Genomic DNA, 19,999 nt, shown 5'->3' on the forward strand with positions numbered 1-19,999 from the left:
TCATTCTGAAATAGACATCAAGAAAATGTCAAGAAAATGACATCTTTACTCTAATCAGTTATGTTTGAAATATTTTTTCTGTCATCAGGCAACCCTGCCCAGCCCACTTCTCTCCATTACATGAATCCTTACCAACTGAATGCCTATGGAATGGCCCTGAAAGCAGTGGGAGAAATCGTTCAAGATTATGACAGTGATAAAATGTTCCCAGCTCTAGGTTTTGGTGCAAAACTGCCTCCAGATGGAAGGATATCTCATGAATTTGCTTTGGTAAGAGTACATCACAAGGATTTGATCTTTTGAAAAAAATAATATCTTTTAATGTTGGTTCACTACTTATGCTTTAGTCAGTCACGTAGCAACTCTTTTGACTATAGACTCAGCTCAATTTTGCAAAATGATTGATTTAGAAGTGTGATATAATGGAAGAAAAAGACAGTGAAATAGATTAGTAATAAATATATCTATAGTCCATCTGGTTTCAGAGGGTCTAATCTGGTTGTCTATTGCTATATGACGAACTCCTTAAAAGTTAGAGGCATAGGGGCGCCTGGGTGGCGCAGTCGGTTAAGCGTCTGACTTCAGCCAGGTCACGATCTCGCGGTCCGTGAGTTCGAGCCCCGCGTCAGGCTCTGGGCTGATGGCTCGGAGCCTGGAGCCTGTTTCCGATTCTGTGTCTCCCTCTCTCTCTGCCCCTCCCCAGTTCATGCTCTGTCTCTCTCTGTCCCAAAAATAAATAAAAACCGTTGAAAAAAAAAAAAAAAGTTAGAGGCATAAACCAACACCATTTCATATACTCATAATTTTGGAGTCAGGAATTTAAGCAGGAGATGATATATTTCTTCAAGATGTCTGGGGTCTTAAGTAGGATGCCTTGATTGGCTAGAGGTGGCTGGAATTGTTGACTAGAACCATATATCTGGGCTTCGTTCTGGCTGCTGGTTGGATTGCTCAGTTCTTCTCTATATCATGTGTTCTGGGGCCAGCATGTCCCCTAAGATGGCTTCTTTGCTCATATCTGATACTCAGGATGACTGAAATAGCTGAGTTGCCTGGACATCTCTCCCTTTTTCAACATATGACCTGCCCATGTGGTTATCATGGACCTCAGCACAGTATGGCCATCTCTTGGTAGTCAGATTTCTTACATGGCAGCCAGCTTCCCCAGAATGAGTATTCTAAAAGGCTGAGGCAGAAACTGCAGGGCTGTCTATACCATAGCATTAGAAATCCCAGAAAGTTGTTTTTGCTAAATTCTCTTAGTCGAGCAAATCACTAAGGCCAGCCAAGTTTCAAAGTAACCTTCACCTCTCAATGGGAGGCTGTCTCAAAGAATGTGTGACTATCTTAATCTACCATATTCAAATTTAAAGGATTAGTTATGACTAAAATTAATTTCTTTTAATGTGAAGCAATAATTGTGGCTATAATTATGATTTCAATAGAATGGAATAGATATGACTGAAATAAATATTTATCTAGTTAATGTTTACATAGATCTAGTTCATATTTTGTGATTGAAGATAAGCAATGTTGATAATTGAAGATAATGCACTCTGTTTTCCAAATAAACTCCACAAAGATAATGCTTATACACCCAGTCAGCCTTATTCTCCCTGTACTTTCTGATCAAATAATGGGAAAACCAATATAGGAATGGTTGCCTGTCATTTTGGAAAAACTTTGGCTTTTTCTGTTTAGAAGTGCCTCCCTACCCTCTATACATTTCAGGAGTAAATCCTTGCATCCCCATTATCTTTGTAAGTCTTTACTGTTTTTATTCATGTTACAGAAGCAATGCATAATCAGAGATTTTTTAGAAGTTCTGCAAGCAAAATAAAAATAATAATACTACCATTTTTTGAGTAATTACTGGGTGTCAAGCCAAGTATTTACAATCATTTTCTTATATGGTCTTCATAAAATTCCTGTGTGGTAGGTATATCATGACTGTCACATTGCATCACTCTAGGAAGTGTCAGTCATATTGAATACAGTTAAAGAGTGTCCCATGTGTTGTGTAATTCAGCTTAGGGTCACAGGAATTAACCAGGATTCCAGAAGACAGGACTTGAACCCAGATCAGTCTTATTTTAGAATACATGCTCTTTACTACTAAAGCAAATTTTATAACAGTGCCTATATGAATCCCACCTCTCAGATCTGTGCTTTTTAACACCATGATATAGTATGATTATGATACATACATATGCACACACACTTCCCGAAGCTTTTGTATGATTAGATTTAAACTTCCTTAAGTATCTTTTAAGAGCAGTATTTTTACATTTTTATTTCTATACTTATCCTTGCTTATCTATTCCATTGCCCACACAATTTCAGGAAAGGTTGCTGGAGGCTTTAATTCTTTCTTCCATGAATTAGCCCACATGCCACATTCCCACTGTCATATAAAAATAAATATCTATTGGGATTTTGTTGTGTCTTAGAGAATTAAAATCTCCCAGAAACTTATAAAACCATGAAAATCACTCATGTGATGCTAAGTCTTAAGTGCTTCAGGAAAAAGGTCATGAGCTATTTTAAAGCTTAAGAAAGAGAATAATTATGTTAAACTAAATGGGGCTTATTAATTTTTCCTTCCATACATTTCTTCTCACCCTTGTGTATGTTTTTTTTTTCCTTTTATCTCCCTCTCTAAACCTCTCTTTTTCTGCTTTTCCTACTTCCAAATTCTTTCCTCACAACAAAACCGATGCAAATATCTATTGCCATGGAAGGATTTTTTTTATTATTTGTATCTTAAAAGTTCGTGAACCCAACTCAAATACTTATAGGATAGAGATCATACCCCTTTAAAGTTATGAAAAATAGTCCCCCAAATTGAAGATGAAAACAACACTGGTGATAGCACATGAACTTTAACATTACTAACTGATTAATTTTTTCAAAGCACTTTTGTTTTCTTGGGTAAATAAGACAGGTAAGACTTAAGTAGGTCTTCAAAGAGTTAGTATTTGATTTGATTTTTTGCTAAACTATTCTGTTAACTTCATCCTTAACTATCTCTAGGTGCTGAAATGGCAAATAGAAAAACTGTCCCATATCAATCTAACAACTAATATACTCTGTAATCCTAACAAACCCTCATATTTTCATGGTAAGAATTTGTGATGTATACTCATAAACATTAATCTATTTATCACACTGAGTTCAAGTAATCTTTCAGTTAGCAAGGGAGGCCTTCTTAAAAATTAATCCCTCATTGGTGAGTTTAGGGCTAACACAAATGTTGAAAGTTGAACATAAAAACTTATTTTTTTATGTTTTCTTTGCTGTTAATCCAAAGGGTCTCAGATAAACCCCAGCTTTTTATTTGAAATATGAATAAGAATATATTCATGTATTCCATTGTGGAAAAAGAACAGGGAATGTACCACCACGTTAGCACAAATATTGTGAAAAGGAGTCATTGCTCTCCTCCCATTGTGATTTTGATGACTCCTTAAGGTGTTATAACCGAAAATATAATAGCATAATAGTGTGGAACTTTAGAGGAAGTATTTGTAATGGGCATGAGGCCAGTGACCCTTAAAGGAAAGTCTCCTGAAATGATCAATAGAGAAATGGTACACCTGTCCAAGTGATTTTTCATACTAGATCTCGAAAAGTGCTGGCCTACTTTTCACTTATCTTGTCATTTATAGATATCTGCACAATTTAACATGTGTGTGTGTTCTCATCCATCTAGATGCTAACAATTTGAGGCGGCTGGGTGGCTCAGTTGGTTAAGCATCCGACTTTCAGCTCAGGTCATGAGCTCATGGTTCGTGAATTCGAGCCCTGCATTGGGCTGTGTGCTAACAGCTCAGAGCCTGGAGCCTGTTTCAGATTCTGTTTCCCTCTCTCTGTCTCTCTGCCCCTCCCTGGCTCTCACTGTCTTTCTCTCTCAAAAATAAAAATAAACATTTAAAAAAAATTTTTAGATGCTAACAGTTTAACAAGCAAGGGTCTTAACACTGTATGCATAAAATAGAAGCTCAACAGATGTTTATTTATTGAATAAAAGGGAGACTTTTCCCCACAGTAAGCAATCTCTGGGCAGCAGCAGATACATTTCAAAGAGTAAAGTAACAACTCCTTAGAGCTTCTGTTCAACATTTTGTCAGCTTGTTAGGCCTGCTGAAAAGTATTATAGGTTCTAGGCAGCAGCAGAGACTATATATAGTCTTCTCTTTTAGGACTGAATCTAAATATTCAGTACAATCTTTCAGGGAACCAAATGGAGGGGAAAATGGAGAAGGGCCCAACGTCCCTCCCCACACTTAAGTCTGCACTGTGGGAGTAGTGCTCGTTTCAAATTCTGCTCTTTATGTGCTATGTGTTCTACAAATTAACATTCATTATTTTATAAATGGAAAAGGTTGTTAATTAAAATGGAAATATAAAATAGGGCATCCACTGCCCCTTCATTAATAAACAACAAAATTGAATGCACTTATTTTCAAAAATATCCTGTGCTTTTGGGCTAGTTGCACACATGAGCTCATTTTAATTTGTTTTAACAGGTAAAAACTAATTGCTTGTTAGTAATTAGTAACTAACACATAATTGGTTTGCGAAAGGAGTTTTAAACAGACTTAAAAAAAATCTTTGTGTAACTCATTATAACTTTGTTATTAAAAGGAAAATCTCATTTTAATAGCTGTAAGTTATTTTAAATAATCCTGATATCATGCCAAGCATATATTAAAAAGTGTATAATTTTATGTCATAAATATTTTTATCATCCAACTTGTATGAGGAATTCTTAGAGCAATTTATTACAGAATTAGGACTAATGCAGAAATCAGTGCTTTATAATTTTTTTTTAATGTTTATTCACTTATGTGAGACAAAGAGCATGAGCAGGGGAGAGGCAGAGAGAGAGGAGAACACAGAAATCGAAGCGGGCTCCAGGCTCTGAGCTGTCAGCACAGAGCCCGACGCAGGGCTCGAACCCACGAACTGTGAGATCGTGACCTGAGCCGAAGTCAGACACTCAACCGACTGAGCCACCCAGGTGCCCCCAGAAATCAGTGCTTTAAATATTCCATAATGACGAATAGAACATCCACTAATTATCTTTCCACTAAGAAAGAAAATGGTGAGAAAAATTGTGACCTTGTAATTTCAGTTCCACAGGAATACAGAAAATATATTATTTTCTTTTTTTTAAATTTTTTTTTCACTGTTTATTTATTTTTGGAACAGAGAGAGACAGAGCATGAACGGGGGAGGGGCAGAGAGAGAGGGAGACACAGAATCGGAAACAGGCTCCAGGCTCTGAGCCATCAGCCCAGAGCCCGACGTGGGGCTCGAACTCACGGACCGCGAGATCGTGACCTGGCTGAAGTCGGACGCTTAACCGACTGCGCCACCCAGGCGCCCCGAAAATATATTATTTTCTAGAAATATAAACCCTTAGTCAAAATGTTAAAAGGATAATAAAAAAGTTGCTCAGAACCATCTTGGTTTGTATTTCTCCCCCTAAAGGCAGATATGGAATACATTTTTATATGCTAAAAATCAATAATGAGTTTTAATTTTAATAAGCTTCATATCTGATTAAAGGAAGAACACTGTAAAATTTTATTTAAAGGAAGGTTAAATAGGTCAGCTCAGATTAACATCAAAAGCAATCATTAACTGCTTTGTGCTAAATATTAAGCTTTTACATTATAATTTCAATTAATTAATGTAACCAATTGTATAATATAAAATTATAAAGAGGTCTATATTATTATAAGAGGGCTTTTATTATTTTTATGTTTTTAAAAATTGACATGATAGTTAATGAATAAAAAATTTGATGAAAAGACAAAATTAATAGGAAAAAGTGGGTAAAAATTCCTCTCTCAGAAATGGCAAAACTGAAGTGGTTGAAATAACTTTGGGGCACAGTTATCTAAGCTCTCAGTGCCTTAGTTTCTTCATTTGTAATGTGGAGATAATGACAATACTTTATCTGCTTTTTTTAGGGTTGTTATAAAATCTATAATACATGTAAATGCTTTAGTGTAAAGCTTAGTATATAAAATTCAACAAATTTTAGTTATAAATGGCCAGTGATTGTTAGGATATAAACATGCATCATGAAATTATTATTAACTGTGTTTAAATATAATTAAGGTCTCTAGTGTTTTAAAATGTATCTACAAGTTTTTAATACTTCTCCCCTTTCAGACGTGGAGCCTAACTCCCCTTCCCTTGAGCATAGGCTATACTTAGGGATGCATTTTTAGCAAATAGATTAAAGTAGAAGTGATGGTATGCATCTTATGAGACTGGCTTATAAAGGGCATTGGGGCTTCCTTCTTGCTGTCTTCTTGGATTGCTCATTCTGAGGAGGTTTGCTGCCATGTTGTAAGAACACTCAAGCAGCCCTGCAGAGAGACCATGTTGACCTCCTGCCGGCAGCCATTTAAATGAGCCTTCTTGGAAGCAGATTCTGCAACTCTGGTTAAGCTCTCAGGTGTCCAGGTTGGCATACTGACTGCCAACAAGAACCATCCATTAAGCTGCTGCTGACACCCAAAAGATGTTGAGATAAGAAATAATTACTGTTTTAAACCACTAACTTTTGACGTAATTTGCCACAAAGCAATAGATAACTAATATACTGCTTCATGTTATTTGTTAAATCTGGTCCAGGAGAATTAACCCTCATAATACCAAAGCATTTAAGATATGGAAAAGCTGGTCTAGGTCTCCAGGTGTAAAGTTGCCCTTCTAGGTGCCATCTCCAGAATAAGAATCTAATGGCAAGCTCATTTCCCTTAAAGAACATGGATGATTCTTTGATTCTATTCCTTTTACCTTGTCTTGACATTTCTCACACCAAATTGCATTCCTTCTGTGCTTGGGGTTATTGCAACATGAAAATGTGCATGTGGCAGATGTTTCATATTTTTCCTTCTATAAGGTAAAACTGAATGGATAGCAATTTTTTTCTTGATTTTAATAGATATCACTGCAGAAAACTCAGAAAAGACTGAATAGTTTAAAGAATGAAAAAAAGCCACCAATTATATGTAATCACCCAGAGTTAACCACTGTTAATATTTACTTCTTTTCAGGGTTTTTATATGTTCTTCTCTACATATTCACAGACATGTGTAAAATGAAGACATTAATTATGGAATGTTGTGATATTCAGCTTCTCAAGATTATTTAGAATATTCTGCAGTTCTTTTTATGAAGAGTATCAGTTTTTAATGACTATATATTAGATTCATCATATCATAATCTACATAATATATTGTAATCTATTGTTGACCACTTAATTTATTATGTTTTGCTATTATATAAATGTGCTTCCAAAAAATTTTTGAGTATCAACATATCTTTTCTCTTTTTCATTTGATCTTTGTAGACACTATTAACTTTTACTCTTTTTTGCCTGTAAATTCTACAGAATGGAAACCCTCAAAATCCCTACTGTGATGGCATTGAAGGAGTCATGGAGGCTTATTATAGGAGTCTGAAATCTGTACAACTGTATGGGCCAACCAACTTCGCTCCTGTAATTAATCATGTAGCAAGGTAAGTGGACGGAGACAAGATGTTTATCCCAGTGTCCCAGACAGCAGTGAAATTATATTATTGTTACCATGACTCCACAAATGAAAAGTGTTTTCTTCTAATTTACCTCTAAGAAAATGAGGAAAAAGATACAGGGGGAAGAGTCTCCACTGAGCTATCGTAATACTTTGCTAAGAACTTTACAGCAAAATCTCAAGTGAAGAAATATACACTTAGTTATTATCAGAACCTGTATTTGTTCAACCAAGAAAAATGTTCTATTCTTTGAAAAGGCAGCCATGAGAGCAATAACAAGATCGATCATGATCTCAATGGTGTAAATCATTCAATCTAATATCACGTCCCATGGTAACATAGAAGTAATAAGAGACCAAATTCCATGAAGACAACTAAAGTCTTTCAGTGATAATATAGGGCACATTATTTTAACCACTCTGAATTAATATAATAGCTAATTTTAAGAATTCCCAGAGCTTTACCTGTATATAGTACATAGAATTGAGTTCAGAATATAATTGCTTATGATTCCAACTACATTTTCTAGAAAAAAATTTAAATGTAAAAATGTACACACACTTATCATTTTCTTCATCAGTGTATAAACAAATAAATTAGACACCACTTTCAAAATCCCTAAAAGGTTTGACCCAGTTGCAGATCCTATGAAACACTGCCTTATTTTTAGAAAATTTAAAAAGTGTAGCTTTGTGTCCTTCCAAATATGTAGTAAGAACGTGAAAATACACTACATTTGGATAATTTTATCAATGCACAAAGGTGATATGAAAACTCAGTTCTCTGTTTAACGGTTCTGGTACTGATTCATCTCCATACTGGACATCATGAGTGATTTAAATGTGTTCTACTTTCCATTATCTGGGACATAGACAAGATACTAAAATACCCCTGCATTGGGGCTGACCTCAGTGGAACTCTGCTGTGGAAGTCCACCTCAGGTTGACAATGATACATTGATGACCATTTTCTGAGTGTTTTTGAAATATTAGCTCAGGTTTTTGAAATATTTCCACCCACAATCTGCTTTAAGTTATGAATTTTACATCTCAACTCTGGACACAAACAACTAAAAAAAAGGATTATTTATGGAATGATACTTATCATATATTTCCTTTTTATTTCTATGGTGTCCTATTATTTTATTTCTATGGTGTCCTAATATATAATTTATTGTCAAATTGGTTTCCATACAACACCCAGTGCTCATCCCAACAGGTGCCTCCTCAATGCCCATCACCCACTTTCCCTTCTCCCCACCCCCCCAATCAAGCCTCAGTTTGTTCTCAGCTTTTAAGAGTCTCTTATGGTTTGCCTCCTTTTCTCTCTGTAACTTTATCCCCCCCTTCCGCTCCCCCATGGTCTTCTGTTAAGTTTCTTGGGATCCACATATGAGTGAAAACATATGGGATCTGTCTTTCTCTGCCTGGCTTATTTCACTTAGCATAACACTCTCCAGTTCCATCCATGTTGCTACAAATGGCCATATTTCATTCTTTCTCATTGCAAAGTAGTATTCCATTGTATATATAAACCACATCTTCTTTATCCATTTGTCAGTTGATGGACACTTAGACTCTTTCCATATTTGACTATTGTTGAAAGTGCTGCTATAAACATTTTGGTACAAGTGCCCCTATGCATCAGTACTCCTGTATCCCTTGGGTAAATTCCTAGCAGTGCTATTGCTGGGTCATAGGGTAGCTCTATTTTTAATTTTTTGAGGAACCTCCACACTGTTTTCCAGAGCAGCTGCACCACTTTGCATTCCCACCAACAGTGCAAGAGGATTCCTGTTTCTCCACATCCTCTCCAGCATCTATAGTCTCCTGATTTGTTCATTTTAGCCACTGTGACCAGCTTGAGATGGTATCTGAGTGTGGTTTTGATTTGTATTTCCCTGATGAGGAGTGACGTTGAGCATCTTTTTATGTGGCCATCTGGGTGTCTTCTTTAGAGAAGTGTCTATTCATGTCTTCTGCCCATTTCTTCACTGGATTATTTGTTTTTCGGGTGTGGAGGTTGGTGAGTTCTTTATAAATTTTGGATACTAGCGCTTTATCCAATATGTCATTTGCAAATATCTTTCCCCAGTCCGTCAGTTGCCTTTTAGTTTTGTTAATTGTTTCCTTTGCAGTGCTGAAGCTTTTTATCTTCATGAGGTCCCAGTAGTTCATTTTTGCTTTTAATTCCCTTGCCTTTGGAGACGTGTCAAGTAAGAAATTGCTGCGGCTGAGGCCAGAGAGGTTTTTTCCTGCTGTCTCCTCTAGGGTTTTGATGGTTTCCTGTCTCACATTCAGGTCCTTCATCCATTTTGAGTGTATTTTTGTGAATGGTGTAAGAAAGTGGTCTAGTTTCATTCTTCTGCATGTTGCTGTCCAGTTCTCCCAGCATCATTTGTTAAAGAGACTGTCTTTTTTCCATTGGATATTCTTTCCTGCTTCGTCAAACATTAGTGGCCATACACTGGTGGGTCTAATTCTGGAGTCTATATTCTATTCCATTGGTGTATGTGTCTGTTTTTGTGCCAATACCATACTGTCTTGATGATTACAGCTTTGTAGTAGAGGCTAAAGTCTGGGATTGTGATGCCTCCAGCTGTGGTTTTCTTCAACATTACTTCGGCTATTTGGGGTCTTTTGTGGTTCCATACAGATTTTAGGATTGCTTGTTCTAGCCTTGAGAAGAATGCTGGTGCAATTTTGATTGGGATTGCATTGAATGTGTAGATTGCTTTGGGTAGTATTGACATTTTAACAATATTTATTCTTCCAATCCATGAGCACGAAATGTTTTTCCATTTCTTTGTATCTTCTTCAGTTTCCTTCATAAGCTTTCTATAGTTTTCAACATACAGATCTTTTACATCTTTGGTTAGGTTTATTCCTAGGTATTTTATGATTCTTGGTGCAATCGTGAATGGGATCAGTTTCTTCATTTGCCTTTCTGTTGCTTCATTTATTGGTGTATAAGAATGCAGCTGATTTCTGTACATTACTTTTGTATACTGTGACTTTGCTGAATTCATGTATCAGTTCTAGTAGACTTTTGGTGGAGTCTATCGGGTTTTCCATGTATACTATCATGTCATCCGCAAAAAGTGAAAGCTTGACTTCATCTTTGCCAGTTTTGATGCCTTTGATTTCCTTTTGTTGTCTGATTGCTGATGCTAGAACTTCCAACACTATGTTAAACAACAGCAGTGAGAGTGGACGTCCCTGTCGTGTTCCTGATCTCAGGGGGTAAGCTCTCAGTTTTTCCCCATTGAGGATGATATTAGCTGTGGGCTTTTCATATTAGCTGTGGGCTTTTCATAAATGGCTTTTATGATGTTTAAGTATGTTCCTTCTATCCCGACTTTCTCGAGGGTTTTTATTAAGAAATGTTGCTGAATTTTGTCAAATGCTTTTTCTGCATCAATTGACAGGATCCTATGGTTCTTATCTTTTCTTTTATTAATGTGATGTATCACATTGATTGATTTGCGAATATTGAACCAGCCCTGCAGCCCAGGAGTGAATCCCACTTGATCATGGTGAATAATTCTTTTTATATGCTGTTGAATTCAATTTTCTAGTATCTTGTTGAGAATTTTTGCATCCATATTCATCAGGGATATTGGCCTGTAGTTCTCTTTTTTTGCTGGGTCTCTGGTTTGGGAATCAAAGTAATGCTGGCTTCATAAAATGAGTCTGGAAATTTTCCTTCCCTTTCTATTTCTATTATTTTTTGTTATTTTTTTTTTCATATATATACAGGTCTTGACCCACAAAATTGATTTCAAAATCCACTAATGGGTCATTACCTGTAATTTGAAAAACATATCCTAGCTAATTATATTAGCCTATGTGAGTAGTGTCATCTGTACTCTATTTCCCAGTTTTTTGATGTTTGTGAAATAAAGCAGTATCAAAAAATAATATTAGTACAAAATAAATTATAGTTGTCTCATTCTCTCTCACCCAGTACTATAGAGATGACTGTCTTTTATAAAAAGATAGAAAAATGATAGGATTTCTTTTGTGCGAATTCATGCTAGTTAGGATAAATGTTCTCGAGGGTTTACTAGTTAATTTTATATTTTTTACCCTGGATATCTCTACTATTAAAATTAAACTTTTAGATATACAATTTCTAGCTGCATTTCTATATACCATTTAAAACTGTAGGCTCTATACTGTCCTATTACCATTTTTCATGTATTGTGTAGCATTTTAAGAAATTCTCAAAGATAGGGATAGATGCCAGCTAACTATCAGATTCTCAGCAATAATCTGTGATCTAATAATTGTTTATTATTTTTTTAAATGAGAGAAAATAAGAAACACATAAGATACAGCTTATGAGGAATCCTCTTTTCCTTCCAATACAATCTGAAGTCTCATGTATCTATGTCTTATTATGAAGCTACATAAGAAATGCTTTACTCCTTTATCTTTGAGAATAGGTTTACTTTAATTTTTAAACTTTTTATTAAGACAGACAATTTCTGGGTGGGAGGGAGGGGAGAGTGGGTGATGGGTATTGAGGAGGGCACCTTTTGGGATGAGCACTGGGTGTTGTATGGAAACCAATTTGACAATAAATTTCATATATTGAAAAAAAAAAGACAATTTCTGTCTGACCCAAAATCACCATCCAAAAAATTTATCAGTTTAAAAGACAAGGTACTATTTTTTTCTAAATCATGAGAAGTTCCATAGTTACAGTGTATGAGACTCCTGTTTTAAATAAAACTCAGTGAGTATTTTGTTACTTTGAAATGCATTCATCAGTTCTTCAACATGCCCATCATATAGGAGGTAAGTGTACTTAACAAATGTTTAATAACTGAATTCTGTATGTTAAGGTATTTGTCATTAAAAATACATTTTGTAAAATAAAAAGCAAATGGTTTTTTATTTGCTTGATTTTTTTCTTCTTATAAAGTGTGTTTTCTATATTGATAAAAGCTTAATTTGTGATAGTTTTCTATTAACATTTTGAAGAATTCTTATTCTTTTTAAGAATAATAATTTTAACCGTATGCTCATTTTTAGAACTTAAATCTATTTTATAAGACTATTGACTTTTTAGATAATATTGAAATAACAATATTGTGAGTTAACACCCAAAGCATCATGTTTGTGAAACTTGAAAGTTCTTTGTGATGTTCTGAGGTTATCCAACTGCTTGCTTCTAATTTCCTGTCTTACCAGTTTTCCTTTCATAGAGTTGTCTAGGGAATAACATTTCAGACAATGTAAAAATCCCATTCAACATCCATTGGTGCCCTGTGACAAGTTTAAGTTTGAACACTTTGGTTTGGTATTTAAGAACTTTTAATATCCAACTACCACCACTCATCCACTTTCATTTCCCTCCACATTCTCCCAAATGTGCCGTACTTCAGCCATAGAGAATCATTACTTCTGAGCTATGAATTGTCATTTTATGAATACCTTTATCAAAACACTCACTAATTTGATTTCACTCAATTGTTACATGTAGATTTTTTTCTCCACTGAAGACAGGAATTGTGACTTAATTATACATATATGTGTGTGTGTGTGTGTGTGTGTGTGTATACACACATATATATAAATACCATATGTTATAAATTATATTTAAATTAAATTATATTTAATATTTATAATATAATTTATAATGTATATGTTATAAACCAACATAAAGCCCAATTCTTTGCATTTACTGATAAATCCATACCTACTTGTTTAATTGAATTTTCTGTACACCATGCATTATAACTACATTTTAATAAGCGAGTTTATAATAGAAAACTAAAGGAACTGTTAATGATAATACTTAGTCTATTTTAATGACCTATGGAAAATGTGATTGTGATAGATATCTACTGTATGAGGCAGGGTCCTCAGGAGAAACGGAACTAATAAGACATACAAATATAGATATATAGATAAAGAAATTTATTTTAAAGAATTGGCTCATGCAATAGTAGGCACTGACAAATCAGAAATTTGTAGGGAAAGCAGGCAGGTTGGAAACTGAGGTAGGATGATATTCTTGCAGTTTTGAGTCAGAATCCCTTTTCTTTTGGGAAAACCGTTTTTGTTAAGGCCTTCAACTGATTGAATGAAGCCCATCCACATTTTTGAGATAGTCTCATTTACTTAAAGTCATCCAATTGTAGATATTAACTAGATCTTCAAAGTAGCTTCACGGGAACTAGATAACTGGCTATCAGAGCCTAACCAAGTTAACATGTAAGACTATCATGCCTACCAAAACTAATGCATGCCCATTATGTTGTACACTGGAAACAAATTTAAAATCAGAGAAATCCTTTCCATGTATGAATTTATTAATACACCTAATGTCTATAACAGTATGTTTAATTCTCAATAACTAGCAATAGGAGGAAGAAACATGTTAAGGAAATCACGTGTCTATAGAGACATGGTTGTAATAGAGTAGAGTTTACTCATCCCCTGACTAATGTCAGTGCCCTCTTGGATATATGGCGATTACTATTTTTACATTCCTGTTTACATCATCAAAATTTCTCTTCATCTAGAATTCTACCTCAATAACTTTAAGTTATTTGAAATATATTTTGTTGGTATTTTTAACCAGCTTATAACTTGAAAATAAACTAATATACCAATGAAAGTATCAATTATCTTTTCAGGCTATCATGAAAATTTTACTGTTTTCTTCCCTTGACTTGAATAATATGCATTATTTCCTAACTACTAGTCCTCTGTTTCTTGTGCCTAACCAGTTACTAGTTTTGAGGTTGTCATATTTCAGTTTCTATGAGGGATCTATCAATTTCTAACTACTGACTAGATTTTTGTATCTAGATATCTAGATGCAGGTAATCAACTAAAATTAATTTTCAGTTTTGAACCCATAGTCTGTCTCAGACAATGTGCTCAATGCCATCATGTGGAATATTTGTTTTAATCTTCACAATAACTCTATGAGCTGTCAGTAGTGTTATTATTCCTATTTTATTGATGACAAAATGGATATGGAAGAGTGGCCATTTGAGGTGGAGCTAAAATTCCTAACAGAATAATCTTATCCCAGATAACTGTTATGATGCCTTGCATAAACTTAAGCCCTTTTATCTGTGCTCTAAAGATAAAGGCACATAAAAGAAAGTGCAACAAAACTACCTATGGTTGTGGACACAGTCTGTCACTTCATCACACTGCCAAAAATACAACTTTGTAACATAAAAATTACTGTTACTTTGTATTGAAATATTTACGTATTAAGATTTAACTTAGTAAGATTTAATTAGTATTAAAATTTAATTCATTGCATATATCAAAAGTAAACTACCTAAATAAAACATTCTTGAGTCAGTTTCTTATCTTGTTGCCCTCTTTATTCCTATGAATCAATAGTAAGCTGAAAGAATATCCCACAAATCTGAACCAACCACTTATGCACTTTTATAAACATGATCCCAGAAAGTTGCCTGACAAAAGTCTCCAGGGGAATGCGTTTGAATTCCAAACCCCTGACAAAGTTAACCTCTCTCTCAGATTTATCACAGTAATATTAAAATATAAATTATGGATTGCCTATATATGAAAAAAGACATTTAGCAGGCTTTTAATAATAAAAGTTTTAATTATGCAATTTACAGAAGGATTCATCATCAGTTTCCTTTAGGCAGCAAGCTTCTTTAATACCTTTAAAATATAATTTGAATCTGCAAGAGTATATATCAGGGTTACCTTCTGGAAGATTGAGATGTGATCAGCCTCTACTTTCTACTTAGCACATTTCTGTAGCATTTCAATTATTTTATCACAAATTATATTTTAAAGTGGGCTAAATTAGAAGAAATGGTAGCACAAAATATGATTTTGTTTGAAATTTAGCTTTACTTGCAAAGTGCAACAATATGTCAATGCATATGGCAAATGCCATAGAAATCATGGCAAGTTTTAAAAGATTAATTTATGGTGCTTTTGGTGATAAAGACTAAAATAGATTGAATAGTTCTTATGTAAAATGAAATTTATTTTCAAATTAGTGCATCTGGCAGTAGTGAGAGCCACACAATAAGCTCATATATCTTTCTACAGCATTCGAAGTTAAGAAATATAAAACATTAATAAAAGCACATGTTTATTGTAAAGTAAAATGCAGAATCCCTATGAAGTTTTAAGATAAACAACAAAGAGAAAATCCAGGTTTACTATATCTGCTTCAGGTTCTATTCCTAACTCTTCTGGTGGTATGAATATATTCTCTCCTTCTCTTAGGTAAATAGTTTCTGGTGAATCAAAAGAAAACCAAAATGAAAATATATTAAATTCAGCAATGAAAAGACATGGAGTGGCTGGATGGATAAAAAACAAGTCCCAACTATATGCTGTCTACAAGAAACTCAACTTAGATCTAAGGACATACATAGGCCAAAAATGAAGGGATGAAACAAGATACTCCATGCACATGGTAACCGAAAGAGAGCAGGGAGGGTGGCTATACCTCTATCAGAGAAAATAGACTTTAAGTCAAAAACTGGCACAAGAGGCAAAGAAGGTTATTACATAATAAAAGGGTCAGTTTATATGATATGTTGATTGATATACACAGGTATCCTCCAGTTTTCAAAAGTTCACAATACACCACTTCAATTTTACAAAAGACCTATATTAGGATCTGTTTCCACTAACCAGAAGAAACCCAGAGATTTTTGCTTTTATGAAATAGATTGCAGTATTTGTTTCACTGCAAGCGGTCATAGAGGCAGCGTGCATCACAAGCATGAGAGTGATGCCACCAGGCCCCTTCCCTGGGAACTACACTCAGCATCTCATCATCAAGGTGCCTTAGCTTTGAACCATGTCTGTGAGCATCTGTGCCTTATCTCCACTTATTCTGTGCATCTGTTAGCAAGATGTGTCCTAAGGTGTCAGAAAATCTAAGATAGACTATTGTTTAGGTCTGGGAACGAACACTCAAAAAGTTCCATATAAGCTAATGGTAGTTGCTTTTTTTTTCCTACTTTATACCATTTCTGCTTATAGAAGATTTCATAGGAAAGCTCTACTTTCTGATAGTGGGAGAAATGTTCATATTCATGAAGTATTATTCAGCCTTAAAAAAGGAGAGCCTACCATTTGCAACAACATGGATGAACCTGCATAATGTTATGCAAGGTGAAATAAGCAAGACTTAGGAAGAAAAATGCATGATCAGTGAAAATCACTGCATGATCTCATTTATATGTGGAATTTTAAAAAGTTTAATACATAGAAGCAGAAAGTAGAATGGTGGCTAGCAGGAGAGGGGAGGTAGGGAAAATAGAGATATTGGTCAAAGGGTCCGGAGTTGCATTATGTAGGATGAATAAGTCTAGAGAGCTAATATGTTGCATGATGACTATGGTGAAATACTGTATTGAATACTGGAAATTTGCTAAAATAGTAAATATGGGAACTATGTGAGGAGATGATATGTTAATTAGTGTGATTGTAATAATCATTTTACTCTCTATATATCAAACCATCATGTTATAGATCTTAAATAATTTATCTTAAAATGAAATTTTTCTTAAAAAGTATCAATTCAACAGGAAGATATAATCATTATAAATACGTATGCACCCAATATCAAAGCACCTAAGCAAAAAATCGACATGTATGAAGGGACAAATAGACTCTAATACAATAATATTAGAAGACTTCAGTACCCCACTTTTAATAATGAATACATCATCCAGATAGATGATCAATAAGGAAACTGCAAACTTGAGAACCTCTCTAGATCAAATGGACCCAACAGATATATACAGAATATTCCACTCAGTAGCTCCAGAATACATATTCTTTTCAAGCACGCATGGCACATTCTCTAGGATAGATTATAGGACACAGGCAAGTCTTAATAAATTTAAGAAGATTGAAATAATTCCAAGTCTCCTTTGCAAACACAGTAGAAAAAAAATCAAAAATTCATTAATGAATAGAAATCAACATACTCTCGAATGTGCACTGAGTCAAAAAAAAATACAAAAGGAATTGGGGAATATCTTGAGATAAATGAAAGAACAATATACCAAAACTTACGGAATATTGTAAAGGCATTATTAAGAGGAAAGTTTATAGCAATAAACATTGCATGTTAATAAAGAAGAAAAATCTTAAAGGATCTAACTTTACACCAAAAGGAACTAGGGGCGCCTGGGTGGCGCAGTCGGTTAAGCGTCCGACTTCAGCCAGGTCACGATCTCGCGGTTGGTGAGTTCGAGCCCCGTGTCAGACTCTGGGCTGATGGCTCAGAGCCTGGAGCCTGTTTCCGATTCTGTGTCTCCCTCTCTCTCTGCCCCTCCCCCGTTCATGCTCTGTCTCTCTCTGTCCCAAAAATAAATAAACGTTGAAAAAAAAAATTAAAAAAAAAAAAAAGGAACTAAAAGAAGAAGAAAAAGTACAGGTTAGCAGAAGGAAAGAAATAATAATAATTAGAGCAGAAATAAATGAAATAGAGAATAGAAAAACAATAGAAAAAATTGACAAAACTAAGAGTTGGTTTTTTGAAAAGGTAAACAAAACTGGCCAACCCTTAGACTAAGAAAGGAAAGAGACAAGACTCAAAAAATGAAAGAGAAAACATTACAACTGATTTCACAGGAATAAAAAATATCATAAGGGATTATTATAAACAATTGTACTTTAACAAATTGGACAACCTAGAAGAAATGGATAAATTCCTAGAAATATACGATGTACCAAGAATACATCAAGAGAAATAGAAAGGATGTACATACCAATAACAAATAAGGAGAATGAATCAGTTATCAAAAATCTCCCAACAAAGAAAAGGCCCAGGGCCAAGTGGCTACAAGGCATATCTTACCAATGATTTAAAGAAGAATTAATACCAATTCTTCTTAAACTGTTACAAAAAAAAAAAATAGAAGAGCAAATACTTCCAAGTTCATTTTATGAAGCCAGCATTACCCTGATAATAAAGTCAGACAAAGGCACCACAAGAAAACTACAAACCAACATCCTTGATAAACATGGATGTCAAAATCTTCAACAGATTATTAGCAAACTGAATACAAGAGCACATTCAACGAATTATAATCATGACCAAGTAGGATGCATTTCTAGCATGCAAAGATGGTTTGACATATGCAAATCAATAAATATGATACAACACATTAACAGAATGAGGGACCAAAATCTCATGACCATTTCAAAAGATAGAGAAAAAACATTGATAGAATTCAACAGTCTTTCCTGATAAGAACTATCAACAAATTAGGTACAGAAGGAATTTACCTCAACACAATAAAGGTCACAGCTAACATCATACTTAATGATTAAAAAAAAAAAAAACAAAAAACTAAAAGCTTTCCTCTAAAATATAGAACAAAGCAAGGATGCCCATTCTTCCACGTCTATTCAACATGTCTCCGGAAGTCTTAGCCAGAGCAATTGGACAAGAAAAATAAGTAAAAGTCATCCAAATTATAAAGGAAAAATAAAATTACCTCTGTTTACAGATGACGTGATCTTACATGTAGAAAACCCTAAAGACTGAAGGAAGTAAAACAAAGCAAAATAAAACAAAGCAAAACAAAAAGAAAACCCATTTACTGATGAACTCAGTAAAGTTGAAGGGTACATAATCAACCTGTAAAAAAGTTGCATTTCTAAACAAATAACAAACTATCTGAAAAGGAAATTAAGAAAATAATCCCATTTATAAAAGCACCAAAAAAGTAAAATAAAATACTTAGTCATAAACTTAAGGAAGTGAAAGGCTTTTATAGTGAAAACTATGAAACATCAATGAAAAAATTAAAGGAGACACATTTAGATGGAAAGACATGCCATATTTATGGATTAGAAAAATTAATATTGTGTAAATGCCCATACTACCCAAAGTGTTCTACAGATTCCGTGCAATCCCTACCCAAATCTTAATGATATTTCTTGCAGAAATAAAGAAAAAAAAATCCTAAAATATATGTGAAACCACAAAGGACCTTGAATAACTGAAGCAATCTTGAGAAAGAACAAAGCTGGAGGCAAGCATCACAGTCTGATTTTAAAACATATTCCAAAGGTGCGATAATTAAAACAGCAAGGTACTGATATAAAAAAAATAAGCGTCTATACCAATAGAATAGAATAGAGATGCCCAGACAAAAACCTGCAGGTTTTTGCCAAAAGTGCCAAGAATACAAAATGAGGAAAGAATTCTCTCTTCAATAATTGGTGTTGGGAAAACTGGATATACACATGAAAAAGAATGAAATTGGATCCTTTTTCTACCACTCACACAAATTAACTGAAAATTGAACGTAAGACATGAAACTATAAAACTCTTAGAATAAAAGAGAAAACCTTGACATTGGTCTTGGCAATGATTTCTTTGTCTTGGCAATGATTTCTTGGGTATGACACCAAAAGCACAAGCAGCAAAAGCAAAAATAGACAAG

At 34.4% G+C, this 19,999-nt stretch overlaps 1 protein-coding gene across 2 annotated transcripts in view; it reads left to right on the forward strand.

Moving 5' to 3' along the window:
* CPNE8 (copine 8) overlaps positions 1-19,999 on the forward strand; it is a 234,863-nt gene that overhangs the window by 188,131 nt on the left and 26,733 nt on the right. Inside the window, exons 15-17 of one of the 2 annotated variants that reach the window (XM_040488446.1) lie at positions 89-270; positions 7,418-7,545; positions 15,807-17,094. In XM_040488446.1, the coding sequence (XP_040344380.1) occupies positions 89-270; positions 7,418-7,545; positions 15,807-15,810 (314 nt within the window). In that variant the 3' untranslated portion in view covers positions 15,811-17,094. Of the gene's footprint in view, positions 1-88; positions 271-7,417; positions 7,546-15,806; positions 17,095-19,999 lie in introns of those variants that run through there. The other variant, XM_040488445.1, reaches the window with a different exon arrangement.

This window comes from Herpailurus yagouaroundi, unplaced genomic scaffold (assembly GCF_014898765.1).
Source record: "Herpailurus yagouaroundi ecotype Mexico unplaced genomic scaffold, PumYag 166, whole genome shotgun sequence".
NCBI classification, from domain to species: Eukaryota; Metazoa; Chordata; class Mammalia; order Carnivora; family Felidae; genus Herpailurus; species Herpailurus yagouaroundi.